Source organism: Poecilia reticulata, linkage group LG20 (genome assembly GCF_000633615.1).
Source record: "Poecilia reticulata strain Guanapo linkage group LG20, Guppy_female_1.0+MT, whole genome shotgun sequence".
NCBI lineage: Eukaryota > Metazoa > Chordata > Actinopteri > Cyprinodontiformes > Poeciliidae > Poecilia > Poecilia reticulata.
This window is the reverse complement of record NC_024350.1, coordinates 3,603,999-3,623,112: the sequence shown is the minus strand read 5'-3', so window position 1 is coordinate 3,623,112 and position 19,114 is coordinate 3,603,999. Positions and strand designations below refer to the sequence as shown.

At 39.0% G+C, this 19,114-nt stretch overlaps 1 protein-coding gene across 4 annotated transcripts in view; it reads left to right on the top strand.

The window, feature by feature from the left end:
* The window catches only part of col11a1a (collagen, type XI, alpha 1a), a 93,524-nt gene that overhangs the window by 14,678 nt on the left and 59,732 nt on the right, over positions 1–19,114 (top strand). For 2 of the 4 annotated variants that reach the window (XM_008438345.1, XM_008438344.1), the window contains exons 5-14: positions 6,553–6,678; positions 8,026–8,118; positions 10,514–10,612; positions 13,535–13,810; positions 15,201–15,266; positions 15,780–15,821; positions 15,910–15,972; positions 17,084–17,158; positions 17,254–17,337; positions 18,481–18,537. In XM_008438345.1, the coding sequence (XP_008436567.1) occupies positions 6,553–6,678; positions 8,026–8,118; positions 10,514–10,612; positions 13,535–13,810; positions 15,201–15,266; positions 15,780–15,821; positions 15,910–15,972; positions 17,084–17,158; positions 17,254–17,337; positions 18,481–18,537 (981 nt within the window). Of the gene's footprint in view, positions 1–6,552; positions 6,679–8,025; positions 8,119–10,102; positions 10,292–10,513; positions 10,613–13,534; positions 13,811–15,200; positions 15,267–15,779; positions 15,822–15,909; positions 15,973–17,083; positions 17,159–17,253; positions 17,338–18,480; positions 18,538–19,114 lie in introns of all 4 variants that reach the window. The other 2 variants (XM_008438346.2, XM_008438348.1) reach the window with 2 other exon arrangements.

The window sequence follows — 19,114 nt, the reverse complement described above, 5'->3', positions numbered from 1 at the left end:
ACTAAATATGTGCAATATTTAAAAGCACATCAACATCATCTTTATTTATAAGTAAGATTTTTTGTGTGTTTGGAATCCACGCTTCATTTTTCATAAACATCCATTCATGCCCTACCTGCCTCAGGTTGGAAGTGACCACCGAAGGGACTTTGCTGGGATGAATGGAGGTCTTTCATTCCGGCCATCAAGCCTCCTTTATTTCCTCAAATATTCCCGTCGCTGCTCTCTCTCTCTCTCTCTCTCTCTTTCTCTCACACTCTCTCCCTCTCTCCCCATGCATACCTCCTCCTCCCTCCGTACCCTTCCCACCTTGAGGCCTTCCCCCATGTGCCTAACGCATGAGACCGTCTATTCATGCCCAGCGGACACTGCCTGTCTGAGTCGGGCTCACATGTAGAGACATACCTGGGCCTATTCGCTGCCTTTCAGTCGTCTGAGCTGAAGGAGTACATTGTGCTGAAGCCTCAGCCACCAGCGTTGCCTGGAGACACATGAGACGTTCATGGTTTGTGTTCGGTGTTGTCTGCTTGTGATCAGGGAATTCTGATTGAAATATTCGTGGTGAAGGATGTTTCCTGACAGTTTTACCCCCCATGTGTGCATGTTTATTGATTTTAGACAGCAGATTGCCTACTTTTACACTTCAGTTTAGATCTGTTTCCACTTGTCTTGTGGATTTAGTTTTGGCCGATAACGATCTCATATTGAAAAAGAGTGCTGAATTGACCTAAATTTTATTTTTTTATAAATGCAGACATAAATGTACCGAACTCTAAATTTGTTTGATAACTCTCCACCAGTACAGCACACTGAAATAAACCAGTAGCTTCACAAGCTTGGTCAAAAGCAATGTGAAAACAACACAACCTTAATTTGTAGAAAGTTGGAATTAGGAGTATAAAAGGCAACGTGATGTCGTTTATAGCACAAAGTATAGAATTTGGATGAATAGATCCGCCCTTATGAATCGGGCACATTGTCACCGATAGCCAATCCAGAACTTTGTTCAACACTGGGACCGATACAGATATTAATTCCAGATCAGTGCTTCTGTAATTAATATCGGACATCAATATCAGCCCACCACTGCATCCCTAAATACAAATTTAGTTCTATAAGTATGCAGTTAGGTCAAAGCATATTCATCTGTTATATTAGCCCAATCAAAGACCGGATTTAATTTCAATTTTGACTATGTGGCAAGATTTTTAAAGTGCCGTTCATGTGACCCGTCTGTCCAGTCCAACTGTTCTTGAGCTATTTTTTTGCAAAGCGGCATAGACAAACATTTTAGTCTCTAGCCATAAACCGAAGGAAATGCAGCTGCAGTTTTTTCCGATTTTTATTTCACATTTTGAAAAACTGTGCTTTTTTTTCCCCCTTCCACTTCGCAATGATGTGCTACTTCATGTTGGTCTGTCCCATAAAAATCCTACTGAAACACATTGATTTCTATGGCGATTTTGTCAAAATGTCAAAACAAGTTCAAGGGCTGTAATTACACAAAAAAACGGCAAGGCAGGCACTGTTTTGTCTTCTCTTGGTTTGTTAGTTTTCATAGCCTTCCTCGTTGATGTGGAGACCACATGGACTCGTCTGATTATAAGTGGCTGTGGCTTTTTGGAGCCATGCTGATTAGTGTGTGGCTTTGATTTAACCAGTTGATCTTCACTCTACGGCTGCAGCATGCAGGAGGGTTTTAGTGGAGATGTTCTGCTGGTCTGTGGAACGCTCCTTTTGTGTAGTGTGATGGAGACCAGGGGTTCCATCCCATATTGATTATTGACATTATGTTATTTATTTACAGTCCAAACGTGTTTTGTATTAGTTCTTTATTTCAGTTACATTGTGACATTTAGTAAACATTCTTTTTGGGTACGGAGACTGGGTACCTTTTTGGGTACGGATACTTTCCTGTTCAGACAAACAGCTGCTCTCTTTCTCTCTTCCCCAATCAGAAACAAACCAATCAGTTTGTTTCTGATTGGTTTAATTTGAGTTAATTGTTTGAGTACTTGCCTTTCTGGGTGTGTCTCAGCCAGATGGAGCAGAAAGGGAGACAAATGCTCCTGGAGCATACCATCTTCCATTAAGAGGGGTAATACTTTGAGGATTTACAGTATATTTAGTTGCAGTTACTTTTTGATTGACCTTAGATTAGTTTAGTTTTAATCATTTGCATCCATTTGTTGGATCATTTATTGTTTGTTAGGTTTGTGTAAGTAGTGTTTGTTTCTTGTTTGTCTTTTTTTGATCACCCCTTTACCTGGTGTAAAGTGTTGGAACTTCCCTCAGGTATAAATGTAAGCTGCTTTGTTTCACTGTGAGAAGGGTGTTGGTGTAATGATGACCAGGAGCTCCCAAATAAATCCACCTCAAAGACATTTTGTTGCCTCACTTCCTTCTTTAATGCAGAGCCTCCGCCGGTCAAAGTGACATGTAGCAATCCAGCATTTTTACACTTGCACAACTGTAACCTTTGACCTTTTCTTTCCATATTTGAGTACCGAAAGCTGCGATTCCATTACAAATGTGCGTAAATCTTTGTGTTCTGCTAATGCAAAAAAAAACACCACCACAATTAAATAAGATATTTAATTAAAATCGCAGCAGATGTAAACAGTTACTTGAGGCAGTCATAATTCAGCCGTGGCACTATCACTCACCATCAGTAGATGGCGCCTTTTTCAGCCAAGCCCCTTTTTCTAGAGAGCGACTATGTATGCGACGTCTTGGGGAAATCGTAGTCGGCGACTTTATAGAAGACGTTATAATGACACAACTTTTTATGAACTGTGTGCTGCTGTGAGAAAAACGTCCTCCTACCACTTCCTGTGGTCTTCTTTGTCCTTTTTCATAATTTCAATTTGTACAACTTCATGGCTAGTAGGAATGCAGCTGGAGTAACCTGCTGAGTAGAGTAAATCAAAGTGGGTGTGTACTCTGATTAGATTTGGTAAATAATGAAATTACTTTGTCGTGGCGTTCTGGTTGCCCTCGGTTGCAGTTAACTGAGCATAAATCTTTCTAAAACAGAGCGGTTCAGCTTCAGGAGTCAGAAACTGCAAATCTTATTGATTAGATTTCTTCTAACTTTATCTGTTATGTGTTGATTTTTTTTTTTAAGTTTACCTCTGCTGCTTCTTCTAATTCTCCATTAATGATGCTTTGAAATCTATGGGCTTTAACTGCCAATAATGTGACTCAAGACAGCACATTCATAAAGTGAGGCAGATTTGTCCAACAGTTTTAAGAGTCTACTTTAAAGTTGCTTCTTGTTTTCACCCCGTCTTTTTGCTGACCCCTGTCAGTAGAGCCGTTAAGGCTCGCTCGCCTGCACAGCGTTGTTTGCTGGTGAGGAGTATTTTTGAAGTTCTAGCGTCGCTCCAAGATACCTGGGGCTTCTTTTTTCAGCAGCTCACAATAAAACGATAGACTGACAGTCTCAGTGTAATGAACCCCAGGTGTCTTCCTTCACAAAACATCTTTGACCATTTCGGCTGCTTGGTTTTAATCTCTTTTCTGGTCTCTGTGTACCTCTTGGTTTCCTTTTATGAATTTACTGGGTCTTTTTTTCCCCCCTCTTAAGTCTTTGTGGCTTTGTGAGATGATTCCGATTAGCTATGCATCCCACTTTGTTGTGACGATCTTAGCAAGTGTAGCAGTGAGTGTTTTATTCCCTTATTAACCCGTCAGTCTTATTTTGTGGAAGAGAAACTATTAGTTTTGTTTTTACACATCATGAACACGTACGGCACAGTTTATAAGCCTTTGTTTTGTCTTCTTCAGGATCATTTTTCATTTCTGTTGTCCAATGTTGTCCACTGAAACCGGGAAGCTTCAGAAATATAATTATGGACTTTGTCCACATTGTCCATCGGCACAGACATGTAGCTCTCGGATGTGTCCTAGTTAAAGCAGACACATTTAAGGGTTCAAGCACTCATGTTGAACGTATAAGGTCAAGCTCACTCAAAGTGACTCTTGATCTTTTCTTTTTTTTTTTTTTTTGGCTTGAGGCTTGTTAACAGCATTTTCTCGTCAAAGAATCTTAATCAACTGGGCCATGACAGCTTTCATTTATATCTGGCTGTTTGATTGGGGTTGTTGTCCTGCTCAAAGATATCTCAAGCCTTTTTCTTGACACCACAAGCAAAAATGTATGGTTTTGCTCCATCCATCTTTCCATTAATGCTGTGCCTCCGATTAATGCTCTCCTTGCATGACTTTTATATTTAGATGGCTGTCAAGGTCAGATCACAGTTGGCCTCTTTCCCACTAGGCAATGGATAGACTAGTGCTCAGTAAGATACAGTATGTCTGTATTGGGACTCTTTATGCTAATTAGGTGTTCAGAGTAAACTTTTTAGATAATTTTTGATGAAAGAAATACGAAATGTATTTATTATTTTTCTTGCACTTCATGGTTGTCCATTAATTTGTGTAGGGTGATTATGTAAAATCCAAGAGAAGACCAGTGATGTTTGAGGTTGTAACAGGACAAGAGGTTTTGAATGCTTATGTAAGTGACTGTATATCATTACAGAATTATTAATTACACAAATTTATTTAAGTTTTGTAATATGTCTTGATTCGGACCTTGACGCTGGCATATCACTCTTTCAAAACTCATGTTAGAACAAACTGTACATAGGTTGATGATTCTGGGTGGAGTCTCTGGGCTGCCAAAGTAAAGATGTTTATGGATATATTCACAGAGAAAGTGTTAGGGGATGCTGCCTATTTTCTCTTGGAACATGCATAAGTAACATGGTTGTTACGCTGAAGTGCATATTAGACATCCATAAAATATATTTCTCCTGTACAAAGAGAGGATACATACACACGCATACATATACGCACACGTACACACACGTCGTTTCGGCATGCTGCAGCCTGCTTCGTTTCTCATGCGTTTCATCCAGACACTCTTCTCCGCTCTCAAACAGGTAACGTCCTCCCGCTAATGCGAGTCAGGATTTTATCCTTCCACAATAGCAGCTGTGTATCTGTTCTCACCTGCCAGCGGCCCCAGCCATACACGAGCTCCTAACTCCACCTCATCAGCTGTCTGCGAGAAAACGACGACTCAAATACCAGCCTGCAGGAATTCGGTTCGACCAATTACAGACTCCAAAAGACGGTTGACATGCGTTCACTACTGTGCTTACTGTCTGACAGAGGAGCTGTGTACTTTGGCTGAAGTAACGAAGCCACACTTTTTCCCGAGTGGTGTCGAGCATAATGGTGCAACGTTTTAGTATTAAAGGATATGTTCTTTATGGATGCTACTTTGAAAGGATTGTAAACAGTGTTGTGCAGTTGTGAAATATAAAATATGATTACGTAAGTCATATAATATTGCCATTATCAATTTCTTGGCAAATATTTACACATTTGCACAAAGTGCAGATGCAAAAATGCTAAAATGCAGGCTGCTAATTAAACACATTAATAGGTACTGTTATATTAACGTGTTTAATATTCAGTTTCCAGTTTTGTAAATGTTTTACTTGACATTTTCATTTATGAAGTTATTTCTTTAGAAATGGAGAAATTATGAATTGAAAATAATTGAAATATTGTAAGTTTGACTCTAGCCTTCCCCACCACTGAGTGAAGGTCTTTATTATTTTAGAACAAATTCAGAGTTTGTGAATTTAGGTTTTTAAGATCATGTTAGCATCTTCTGCTAGCAGATAGCAACTTCTGCTAGAACTTAGTATCTTCTGCTAGCAGTTAGCACTGCTACTGTTTCTAAAACAGCAGCCTCAGTGTTTAAATTTTTTTTCAAACAGTTCATTCATCTTCATATTAGGAGCTGATGCAACTTCACACTGTGTGAGAGTAGTTAGTCATTATTTTAAGGTAAATACAAAGTGTGTAGCATCTTCTGCTAGCATTTAGCACTGATAGCATTTTTTTTAAAAATCGCAGCATAAGTGTGTTTTATACAGGGAATTTAGCTGCTTAAGTGAGATATCTTCAAAATGCTCCCATTATTTCCAAATCCATCATTTTCCAGGGCATAGTTGAATAGCTCCAAATAATAAAACAATAACTTTTCTAATAAATAAATTAAGCTTTTCTGTTGCTGTAGTCTCACTTTAAATGTTGGCGCCTAAATGAACATTCAGTTCTTTTTTTCATTTACTAACAACTTCCACCCTGTTAGTGCAAACTGTTAGCAATTCGCTAACCTCTTAGCACCTCAAGACAGGAATAGAATCAGATTTTTGAGTTTCTGATCACTTTAAATATCCTTTTTAAAACAGAACTTTGTCTGCAGGTGCCTAGGAGTACTAACACCTTTAAACACTCTATGAACTTAGTGACTAAATACGTTGTGTTTTTGATTTTCATTTGTGCCACTTTTGTAATGCACCCTGTCTGCATTTCACAGGTCAAGTTTGAATCCTGTCACACTAACAACCACGCAAACATCCAAATGTCAAAATGTTGATTATCTGTTTAATCCGATAAAGAAGATGATGCATGCAAGAAATGGGGAATACCTTATATAGCTGAGTCATGTGTTTCTGTCTTCTGCAGGGGGACATCCAGCAGCTCCTGATTGTTGCTGATCCCAAAGCAGCGTATGACTATTGTGACCATTACATCCCAGACTGTGACATACCGCACAGGGATTCGCTTCAGGCCCAGGAGCCGGACGAAGAGGTCAGCCAACAAGCAGAGCTCCTTATTAAACCAACTTTTGCAGTAAATTGAACAGCTGCACTTAGCAAGTTTTATTTTTAGTAATCAAGTATTACATCAATTATTCTGATGATTAATCAATTAATTGCATTAAGAAATTTGGCACATTTTGTAGATTTTTCTTTTAACTATTTGAGCTTATTTAATGTTATACTAGAAAAGCATATAAATAATTAATTCAATTCATTTTTTTTCCTCTAATGCACATTTGTTGATTTGCCACAAAGGATAAAAAAAATAACACTAATCCATCTGTTTTCCGATTAAATGATTAATAATTGGATATCAAAAGCTTTATATGACATTTTTAAAGCTTAAATTAAGCCACTTAAGGAATTCTAGGTAGAACATATTTGCTGACAGGTTTTTCTTTTCTTAAATGCAAAATGTATGATTTTTTGTCAAGTTTTGACTTGATTACTGCTCTGAATGTGTTTTCCTTTGAGCGCATCACTATTATTTTAATCAAAACACTCCAGTTAACTATCAATCAATTACCAAGTTAAACATGAAAATCAAACTTGTATATCTGTGGTTTCTGTGTTTGGAAACCATTCCAAACAGTCAAATTTGTCATTATTTTGAACAAATAAAAGTTGTAGAAACCATCCGTCCGGTAGCTGTCTGGAAACACAGCTACAGATGGGGGAGAATCATCCAAGGCTTTTAAAATCGTAGATCGACACCCGTTACCGGTTCCATGCTAGGTCACGACTCGCAGGAAGAGAAATACCTCAGAGCTACACGTCACTGAGACGGCGCGCCGTTTGCTACCAGGCTCACCTTTTGTTTTGCAGCTGCTTCCAGTGAGAAAAGTTCCATGACGAGATCGCTCGAATGCAGCTGGTAATTTTGGTTCTCAGGGGTTTTTTTATGAGCCTTTTAAACACTCCATCTGCTCGTGTTTGTAGGTTCAGACAAACACGGCAGGTTTCAGCTGTTGTTTAGTTATCCAATTCATGTTTTGGTTATCTATCTGTAAATCTGAACTGTAAAACGAGTACAGATGTATTGTGACATTGTGCTGTTTTGTTAATTAGCATAATTATTAAGGCAGTCTTTATTTGCTTTTTGTGTTAACGTCTCCATTTTATTGTAATGCATAAAATGTAATTTGGAACTTTTTTCCCTAAACACAAAACTTAATGGCTTCAAGTGTTTGAACTTGTAACCTGCTGAAGATGATGTGCACCGCATTATCTTCTCGCTGAAATAACGTTCTGCATTTTTAATGCTCTTGCTAGAAACTAAAACCCGCCCACTCTTCTTTTTTTTCCATCTCTTCTCTGCCGTTCTCGACCGCTCCAGTACATTACTGACGATATAGATTACAGACAGTTCTATGAATACTCTGAAGGACCAACAGATTTCGTCCCCACTGACGAATACTCTGAAAAACAGGTAAATAGAACAAAAAAGTGAAAAGAAAAGCTGTTTTTGTTTGTTGTCTTTCTCTGTGCCTCTGTTCGTCTCAGAGTTGTGACTACATGTGCGCTCAGTGTTTCAAAAATCACACTGTATTTTACACCAAAAAAGAGTCAGAGTAAGCGCTACACTATATTGTCTCACTGTCAAAAGTCCCATTCATGGCTGGATATGAATGTGTGTTTGTTTGTCTCCTGAGTGTAGAAGTGGAGGAGTGAATCTGAGTGTACATGCAGACACACACCGTTTGTCCTGTCTGATTTGTCTTTGCTGATTCTACCTGCTTCAAGTGTGCTTTTGCATTTCAGCACGTCTTTAAAGATAATGTAAGCGTAACAGTATATCAGCTGGATTGTATATACTTTAGGAAAATGCAGCTAATTTGACTTCCATGTCAAACTTAATACCTACATTATTTCCAAAGATGTGCTGAAAGTGCTTGTTGCATGTTTCACAGTTTGTTTGCTACTCAAACAGTTTTGAAGACGCAGTTGATCTAAGAAGTGTTCACCCCCTCTCCTCCCAATATGCATTTTTTCTGAAGTAAAACAATGAAATCATGGTGGAAAAATAGAGAGACAGGTTTTCAAATCTTATGGATGTCTAATCTTAAGCTATATATATACTTAAAGTAGCTGCATAAGTTTGCAAACCATCAGTCTGAAACTTGTTTGCCTTTTGATTCAGTTTTCCACCATGATGGTGTGCATCTTGGATTTGGCTCTTGTTGGTTTGGATGAATACTTGGCGTCCTTGTCTTGATGGAAAGTTAAATCATTCTTCATTTCTATTCTAGTAGAGACCTTGTGCTTTTGGGTAAAAAGTGACTGGTGTTTGGATCTGATCACAATTTTATCCATCTTTAAAGAAAATGATATTGTTTATGTTTGGTTTCAGCGTATAACATGTTCTGCCACAACATTATTGGAGATTTTAGTCAGGTTTTTATGTTTTCTGTATACGACTTTTCTTAAACAGGAAATATTCAAGCAGGGAGAAAAAAAAAATGTACAGAGAATGTTGGAAATTATTTTCATAATTATTTTATTTTCATAAGTGTTTGTGCCAGCGTGTCTGTTTTGCCCAATTAATTACCAATCATTTTTGAACCCTTCTCCTGACTGATACCTTTGTATAAATCCTAGTAATCCTGGTTTGCATGCTCAGGCTGAGCTACAACTTAGCTTTCTTAGCTTCCTGTGTCTAACATATAGCTTAGTGTTTTTAGCTAAGTGTTCTTGTAAGAATTTGAGAAAATTCTTACAAGAACACTTAAAATGTATTTCAGGTTCATCTGATTTACTATTACCAACAGCAGGAGTATTCAAAACAACTTACTCTTGAAATGTGGAAAAAAATACATAGTCATTGCCTTTCTTTGCATTTAACACTGCAGCATACACAGATGCAACTGCAAACATCACAGCAGTGACCCAGCAATGACGCGGCTTTAACATGCTTCAGTTTAATAAATATGAACAAAAGCAAAACAAGATGGCAGCTTAGCGTTCCCAATCCTGATGCAGCAAATCATTGTGAATTCCATGTACACATTATTCAGAACAAGAGCGGATAACAAGCAAGACATACTTCATATTTATATCCTAACATTGAGGCATGGATTGTTTTTCAATTTGTCAACACTTTACAGCTTTAAGTTAACCGTTTTCTCTCTGTCAGTTGAATTTTGCATAATATATTTTCTAATAAAGCTGGAAAATTTTTAAAAGTTTTTTACCATGATCTATTATGTTCCGCCTAGCATTTAAAGAGGGGGGTGTGCACTTTTAGATCTACTGTGCGTACTTTATATAAATCCTTTGTGTCACTTAATCGTCCCTCCCTTTGATTTTTGAACAGGTTCGGCCGATGCGCAAATTTTTTCACGGACTCATAATGAGTCTGTGCACGAGTTGCTGTTATGTGTTTGTTTGTCTTGATTTGTCTTTGTCGCCGTCAGCTCTTACAGAGAAACAAACGTAGTGTCTCCACGAAAAGGAAGACGGCCAAAAAGTCCCCCAGTAAAACTAAGCATAAGCCCTTTAAGCTGACCTCCAATAAATCCCCGGCTAAAACGTTTTTCCACAACAAGAAGACGACGTGGGGCTACCAGGCCACAGCGCCGGCACGACCCAGAGGCAGTTCTAGGGTAAACGTTTGTCTCCCGGGAAAAAGAACCTAATCCGATCAAGATTTGCCCTGAACGACGAAGGGAGAATCTATGATGGCGGATGTAGAGTTCCCCTAACCTCTCCTCTGTAGATGTAGCCTAGAGTGTAGTGAACTCGAGAGGACCCTCCCTCGATCGACCTCTGGTACGAGCCTTGTTGTAACCCAGATTCTTCTTTCCTTTTCTTCCAACATGACTCAGCTAAACAATGTAGAGGGAGATTACTATACAGACAATGACTACGGGACTCTAGATGGTACTCAGACTCAGTCGCCTGTTGCCACAATCGGACCAAGCGAGGTAATTTTGTTTTCTTCCTTCTCGATCTGCATTTCCAAGTAAAAGCCACTGGTGTTCTGGGATGTTTGACCCATTTGACGGAGCACCTGGTATGACATGATAAAGACACAACCATTCAGTTGAATTAAAGTGTCTGGAGGCCTGGTATGTAGCTGAACTTGTGATGGACGTGGGATATGTTGAGCAGTACTTAATAGCGACAGTTTATATTCTCCACTAGATACTAGAGAAGATAACACATGCACTATGTGAAAATGTGTTAAAAGCCTTAAAATAATTTTATTGCAGTAGAATAATCTCAAACCTGAAACAATTGGAGAAATTTGATGTTAGTCTCAGTTACATCTTCAGCTGCACCAAACCTTTTGGGGAACCTTGTTATCCCCTCGCCTGTACAAGAACCACTAAAGGGCATGACACAAAAAAACCTCTGAAGAAGACACTGATCGCAACTTCCTTCTTCAAGAAATGTAAACAAAAGTGGATTGACACCAAATTTTAGTGATTGTATTATTTTTGTTTTGTCTTTGGCAAAAGACCACTAGCCATTTCTCCAGCCAGCTCTTGATTCTCATGTGCATTTTGGTTATTACCCAGAATGCCCTGCTGTGTTATCCGCTTCCTGCTTTTGGAATGATGTCTGGTCCTCTTGCATTCAGATGTGGATTCAAATTGCACCAGAGTTCACTTCAATCGAACCAAGAGCTCGTTTTGTTCCCTTTTTTGGTCACCATCAGAGATGCAGTTGCGATTTCCCACCTCCCCAAATGAACCGGACTTTCCAGGCAAACGAACTAAAGCGGACTGAACAGGGATGGCACGAACACATCCTTTATCAGTGAGGAAAAAATAAGTACTGGTGGCATGTACCTCTGTTGTTAATACTTCCATTGGTACAGAAATTAGTCCATTTCAGGTTAACGTCATTCTACTGCAATAAAAGACAAATGTAAGGTTTTTCCACCACATCTTTACAGGTGTCAACAACCAAATACATCCTCATCAGTTTTCTTTCCAGCTTACGTTTTTCTACGGCAAGCAGTTTTCTCGAGACGCAACGCTTCATGTTTTAATCTGATCTGAGAAATTCTATGTGAATAGGTGAGACGTTGTAGCCAAGTCATCAAAAATGAAATAATTTGCTACTCTCTTTGTACTGTCCGTTGTTCCCTTTAGTTGAAGGGTTTAAGTGAACCTTCAACTAAATGAAACCTCAGAATGTGGAAATAGGTAATGTTTTGTGGCCTCATAAATAGCTCAAGAATGAAAGAAGCCAACATATTCCCCCTCATTGTCCATCACATAGTTTGATCAATAGTTCTGCTAATTATTTCAAATAGAACTATGATCAACAGACTGATAATCCTCTCACAGCCTGCTATGATCGCGCTTTTGCTGCCTCATTGTTTGGCAAATTAGATGTGATTATGCCGGGTATTTAAAATGAATTATTGGGCAGGAGGGATTACTGCCAACAAGTGTGTAATCGCATCTACTTTGCTGCGCTGCAAGGTTAAAGCCACAGTGATCACCATTTGGAATGTGAGAGATAGAGAGAGAAAGTTCTGCCAAGTCACTGTGGTTACAGTAAGTCTATGCCAGACACAGAGATCATGAGGCAACTTTAAAGGCTGCTAAAACACACTCATCACAATGATTCACTGGGTGTCAAATCCTGACGTCTTGATGGATCGATTTGATGCGTTTGCAAATTTTTGAGAGAGCGATCCGAGGCATCAGGCAGCCTTTCTCTCTGGAGTCGGCACAAAAATGGCTGCATGACAAGAAAGAAAGCGGCTGTTCCTATGTCAATCAAGCCACCAATTGGAGCGGTTGACAAAAGCGATGATAGCACTTTATTTATTATTTCATGTGGCACTTACAAAGCCAACCAATCTTTACTAACCAACAAGTAATATTATCCAAAAATTGAGTGTTATCATTGTCATGATTTCATTTTTTTTGTTCTCTAATGTCAATGTAGTTTGCTTTTGTCACATTTACAGTGCCTTGCAAAGATTTTCATACCCAGTGGACATATTCTAGGATGCTACAATAACAAACTTTAAGGCATTTTAATGGCATTTTGTGTGATTAAGCCAACACAGAGCTCTGCGTAATTGTAAAACAGAAGGAGAAAGATTCTCCCAATTTTTGTACCCAAAAATAGAATGGCATTTCAGACCCCTTTACTCTAATGCAGATAAATAAAATCCAGTGGAAATTGGATTTTATTTCCACTGGATTAAAGTGGAAATAAATCCACTTATTAAAGTGGATTTAAAGTGGATTTAACCCGTTTTTAGACACCTGTCTAAACGAAACGAGGTCCCAGCAACCCTCATTTCCAGCAACCCCAACCAAACAGCCACTGCTACAGCCAATGAACTGGTTTAAATCAAAGAATGTTTTATGTTAGAATGGCCAAAGTTCAGATCTAGATCCAAATAAGAATCATAAACGTTGATATTTTGAAATGTTTTGGATGCAGTCTTTCAAATACAGTTCATTTATATAGTGCTGTTTCACAATAAATGTCATCTGAAGACATTCTGATGACATTTATTCAGTTACTGAACTTGAACAATCTTCCAAAGAGTCGGGAGTCGTTCTTGGCTTTAGTTGTGTGAAGCCGAGACATAAAGAAAGACTAAGAGAATTAAAGAGGGGATGAATATTTAAAAACTTTAATTTAAAACTCTATCCTTTTTAACTTCTCTTTTTGCTCAGCAAATTGTCATGCACTACCTATCACAAAAAAAATCTCAAAAACAATGACTTTTATGGTTCATGGGATATGGATTCTTTTTGCATTGGACTGTGAAAGTAATTATGGCCTCAGTTTCATAACTAACAACCTTATCTCTTTATTAGTTGCTGATTGTTAACTTTCTCCTTCTTCGCTTGTGTAACAATGGGAAGGCTGTAAAGGAGGATTTTATCGGGGCTCACGTCACTGAAGCCCCTACTCTGGAGCCCGGCACCGTTTTGGAAACGGGGGACAACTCGGAGACCGGTGCGGAAGCGTATGACTTTAAGGAGTATGACCTGAACGAGTATGACTTGGGCAAGTTAGACAACAAGTATGACTATGGGACATACGATGAGTACGGCCCCCTCCCGTCTAAAGCCCCGACAGCCTATGATGAGGAAGTGGGGCCCGGGGTCGCAGCCGAAACCGACTTTTCTGAAAGTACAGTAAGTATCGCACCCCGACCACGCCGACGGAGGGGTGTGTGCATGAACGGCATGGCAAGAGGACTCCCTCTGTCTCCCAGTGCATGGACTTCTTTTGGCTTGGTTTGGGCAATATGTCATTGACGTGTTGAGTGTGGAGTAGTTCAATGTTGCTGTTTCTGTTGTTCGATTTGAATCTATTACAGAAAACGTGCATGCATCTGTCTATTAAAAAGAATCAAAACAACATATGTATTAGCTAATTATACTCTTCCGTCTCGCTTTATCTTATAGAAACATTCAGTCACACTTCATCTGTCCACACACAACCTACAATCAGTGGATGTCGGCCCAACCTACACCACTCCCATAAATACCTAGGAAAGCCCACTGCCCCTCCCCACCCACTCATCTCTCAGCACTTGGACCCAATCCCTCCCTCTTCTCCTCTGCTATTTTAACAAGCAGCCTGTAACATGTAGCTCCCTTTGTTCACTGCAGACAACCGTTAAATCATTGGCAGTGCCTGCACAGCACACGCACGCGCTTTATTGGATACACGATGTTACGGTTTATTGCCTTCGCTTTCTGCCAAAATTTTTGGGCTAGGCTTTCACCAAGCAATATGTACAATATATAATTTACCTTGATAATAAACACGTAGGCCAGCGTCCCTTCACTCTGCGTTGAGTCAGGGTTAGATAATCTTTGTGTTTCATGAATCTCAAATGTGTTTCAGAATTTGAAATTAAGATGACCAAATGCCATCCAGACGTTTTTTAAGAACTACTCTTTTGTGTAGAAGCTACAAACCAGATGCTAACTTTAACATCTTTAGAATGCTAATCATTAGCCAGTCATTGCAGTCTCACAGTGCCCCCACATTATTATTTTGCAACATTTTCTTATTTTTTACTACAAAACTAAAATGCTGCCACAAAAAACACTTTAAAAGCGATGGCGGTGTCTTTTTTGTTTTACCAGCAAACTTCATCAACACAGCTAGCTAGCTCAGGAACTACTACCCTTTATACTTCAGAATAAAAGTCACAAACATAGATAAAGCAGGGTGTCAAGCTCAAGGCATTACCCTAATAAACCTCTAATGTTTAAGTATTTGTGTCCTTGTGTGTCTGTAAATATCTATTTAGAACATTTTAGCTTGCGTTTATTTGACTTTTGGGTTTACCAGCATCAAGCAATGACAACTTTTACCTAATTTCAAGCCTTCAAGTCTGATGTGTGTTCTTTCTTTTCAAGACTAACATTTAATTTCATCTCCCTGTAGAGTCTTTGTGTTGTACATGATTCCTCTACTGATTATTGAATGGAACTTTCTACTTAGAAATGCTTCTTGGATATTTTTACCTGCTATGTAAACAATGCCTTCTTTTTTGTGCTGCGTCTACAGGTTGCTGGTTCTCAAGCTGCCTTCGGACAGAAGGGCGAGAAGGGCGAGCCGGCTGTGATCGAACCTGTAAGGCCCAACATGTCCAAAACATGCTAATGCTATGATCTGTGCTAAATAACTTTGTCTTCAGAATTTACTGTGAAATTAGATATAGTGATACACATACCTCAACAAAAAATATGAATTAAACATCTTCGAAATTTAAGTTTTCAGGTTCTGTTTGAAAAAAAAAAAAAAAAATAACACAATTTTTTGATGAGAGTGACAGAAATATAAACTGATAGCTAACATGGGGTTGACCCCTTAAAATACATAAACCAGGTGTCTTTTTTTATAAGCTTGAGACAAATGTGGGAGGTTTATTTCAGCAACTGGTGAGGGAGGGGCAGCAATGCATAACTCCATACTTTTGCTCTATCTTTATGGTCTTTGAAGCAAAATTACAGAATTTCAGCTGTTTTAATACAGGAACATTTGGGATATCTAAATTTTTCCTTACAGTTTTCATTGATAATCTGAATTATTCTTGTAATAATGGACGCTCTACAAAGCAAAATGTGTGTTTTTCACATCTCTTAGGGCATGCTGATTGAGGGACCACCAGGACCGCCTGGCCCATCTGTAAGTGTGGCGTAAAAACAAAAGTCAGTGTAAATATATGTGGGATTTGACGAGAAGGTAGTAATACTCACTTATATTTGTGTTTTAGGGTCTTCCGGGACCATCAGGCCTTCAGGGCCCCCCGGGCCCTGCTGGAGATCCCGGTGACAGAGTGAGCAAACCTGTCCGAATTGTTTCTATTTTCAGTGCAGCATCATGTGTATTATCCCATTGTTGATTAAAAGTGTTGGTTTTTAAGTTTTAACTGCACTTAGTGACTCCAAAACAAAAATTGAGACGAAAAGGTTTGTATTCAAGGTATTTATACCTGAAGGGAGTTCATAAGCCCACTTTGCAACTCTAAAAAAGTTTAAACCAAAATCATTAAGCAACTTAAAGATTAATGAGATAAAGTCAATAAAACCTCTTTTTAGAAATAACTTAATATTTTTAGTTTTTCATAGCTGCATTTTACTTGAATATTGTAGTTTTTTAGTTCTGAAACAAGACGTTAATTTGAGACTGAATCGTATGAGCTGAAATCTTTTTTGTTATTTTCACCAAACAAGAAAACCTCCAAATTTCCTAGGAAAAATTGATTCTGATGATGCGACTAAACGCATCTGGCTGTTAAATACTGTCTCTTTTTAGGCTTTTGCTCCAATCCACCGTCATACTTCTCACTTCCACACAAAGACAACACATCCTTGCTGCTCTGCAAGGATGTTGGTTTTGGACCAAAAATTGTTTGGCCTGAAGAGGGACAGGCAAGGCTCAGGCCTGGTGGAGGAGGGGGGGTCTTATAATATGTAGATTTAAAATATGAGGCACACATCCAGTATTACAGCTGTGAGTTGCCTTCCATACGTTGGGATGGTTCTCAAACACCTGTGGAGAGTTTTGGTTTTTCTTTTTGTTTTTTTCTGAGCGATGTTGAAGGCATAAGGTGGTTTTATTTCTTTGTCTGCAGCAATTGTAAAGAACAATTGTTGTAAATAAAAGGTATAATAATACCAGCTAATTCTAGCTAATACACAACACAAGAATAGAAAGAAGGACATAAAAAATTGGGGGGTTTTTTCCACATTTTTTAAACTCACTAAACATTTGAAGAAGTATTGACTCATATACGTCTAGAGAAGGGTCAGATTTATATTTGTTTTTGTGATCTAGAACTGTTGATTTAATAGTTTTTAGTTCCAAATCCAAGAGTTTGTACAGTTGGACCAGAGATGAACTGATCGATTTTTATTAATTTGATTTCGTCTCCTCTTTGACGTCAGGGTCCTCCCGGCCGCTCCGGTCTCCCCGGCGCCGACGGCTTACCGGGACCTCCAGGCACCATGCTGATGCTCCCAGTAAGTCCACCACAAAAGAAGCCCACATCGTCCATCTTTTGGTCCCATCGCTCATACAGCGTACCGAGCCTTTTGCGTTTGTGTGTGCCGAACAGTTTCGCTTTGGTGGGGACGGCGAGAAGGGTCCGGTGGTGTCGGCCCAAGAAGCCCAAGCACAGGCCATCCTCTCCCAGGCCAGGGTGAGTGAAAACCTGCAGACTGTCAGCTGCATCCACTTCTCTTTACACAGAGGGCGGAGGGGGAGGGGGTAGAGGTGTTTGGATGGGGGTTTTGTTGGGGAAACAGAAGAGGGTAGCCCTGTGTTTTGTTGACTTTGTGAGGCTAAAAGAAGACTTGCTGAGAAAGGGCTGAAGAGCAGCAAAATAAAGAGCCACTTTGAACAGATGCTCATGCAGGAGAGACCACTAAAAATACTACTTGCTATATTTGGGTGGGGTAAAGTAACAGCTGGAGAAAATGGGGGAAAAGCGCGACAGAGTTGAATAAGATGTAAATTCAGTGAATTATCCAATTAGTTAACACAAGATTTTTGAAATATTTAAATTGCAAAACTAATTTCAATAATTTTTTTACTTGTGCAGTAAACCAAACAGACATCATATTTATGAAATTAACTCAGTCTTAACTCAGTTTTTGTTCAAAATGCACCTGTGAGTCACCATGGAGCTAAGACATTAAAAGGTGTCCTGCACGTTTGCCTCATTAAAAAACATTAAGCGCTAAGATTTTTGGATAGATTGTTTTCTCCTTTCATTGTCTAGAAAAGCAAGTCTGCTCTTCTAGTAAAAGACGCTCAACGCAAAAAACAGGTTGTTTGGTCTAGCATTTGTGCATTTTAGTAGCTCAGTAAAAATAAGCCTCATAAATATTTCTTAAAAAGCGTCCATCTGCATCGGGTGCACCTGTGCCAGGGGTCAAATTTGTAACATTCTTGAGCGGTGGTCAGGGGGGTGGGCTCCAAAATGGCCCCCAGGCTACGCTACACATTTCTTGATGAGCAAAATTCCCAAATAAAATGTCTCAACAGTGCAAAACAGCCAAAAGTAGTTAGAAATGTTCATGTCTAGATGTTGAAGGAAACATGCTTGGTTCTTCTTCTAAAAACCTGCTCACCTGCAGAAAAAGTGAAAACAACAAATCTTTAAATGTAAATCAATATTTTAAAAAATCATCAACTAATCCTGTTTTCTGTTACATCTGAGAACTGAAGTGCTGCTTTCATTTTGATATTTTCTCTTTCACATACATTTTAATATATTTTTTTCTGTCTAACACAGTTTCAAAATGAAAATGTTGGTGTTGTCTCTGTTTGTGGCCTGCAGCTGGCGATGCGGGGACCTCCTGGGCCGATGGGTTTGACTGGAAGATCTGGGCCAGTGGTGAGGCTCTCATTTTTTAAATTTAGCTTTTCACAAATTGACCCGTGCCACTCGTCGTATCAGCAAATTATTTTTGAATCTTACAGGCGTACAAAACAAAAAAATCAACACCTTTTTAGGTGTTTGAAATGATTGTTTTTAGTGTAGCCTAAAGTTTGTGTCTGATGTGTGTATTATCAGTTTGTTTCTCCTGACTTCACCAGCTCAGTGGACACACTACCTGTCTGTTAAGTAGTTGCCCCCTTCCACACCCAGACCCTTCATTTTTCTGAGGGCCTGTTGATGCACGATCTGGAGTTTATTACCGTGGAAACCAGACAGAGATTACACCTCGTTCAATCTGCTCGTCTCTTCTGAGTAGAAAACTCTGATAAGATCAGATGGTAATAAGTTGATCCAACGGAATAAGAAGAGATGAGATCAGCGATTGGTGGATTCTAGCTGACTGAAATAATAATTTAATAGAAAACAAAGTAAGTTATAATATTCGAGCTGCTTCTCCATAGTCAGCTCTCAGATCTACGCTGATATGAAGGCTGATGTCAGATCTAGGAGCTGATCTTTCTTGTTTTTTTGT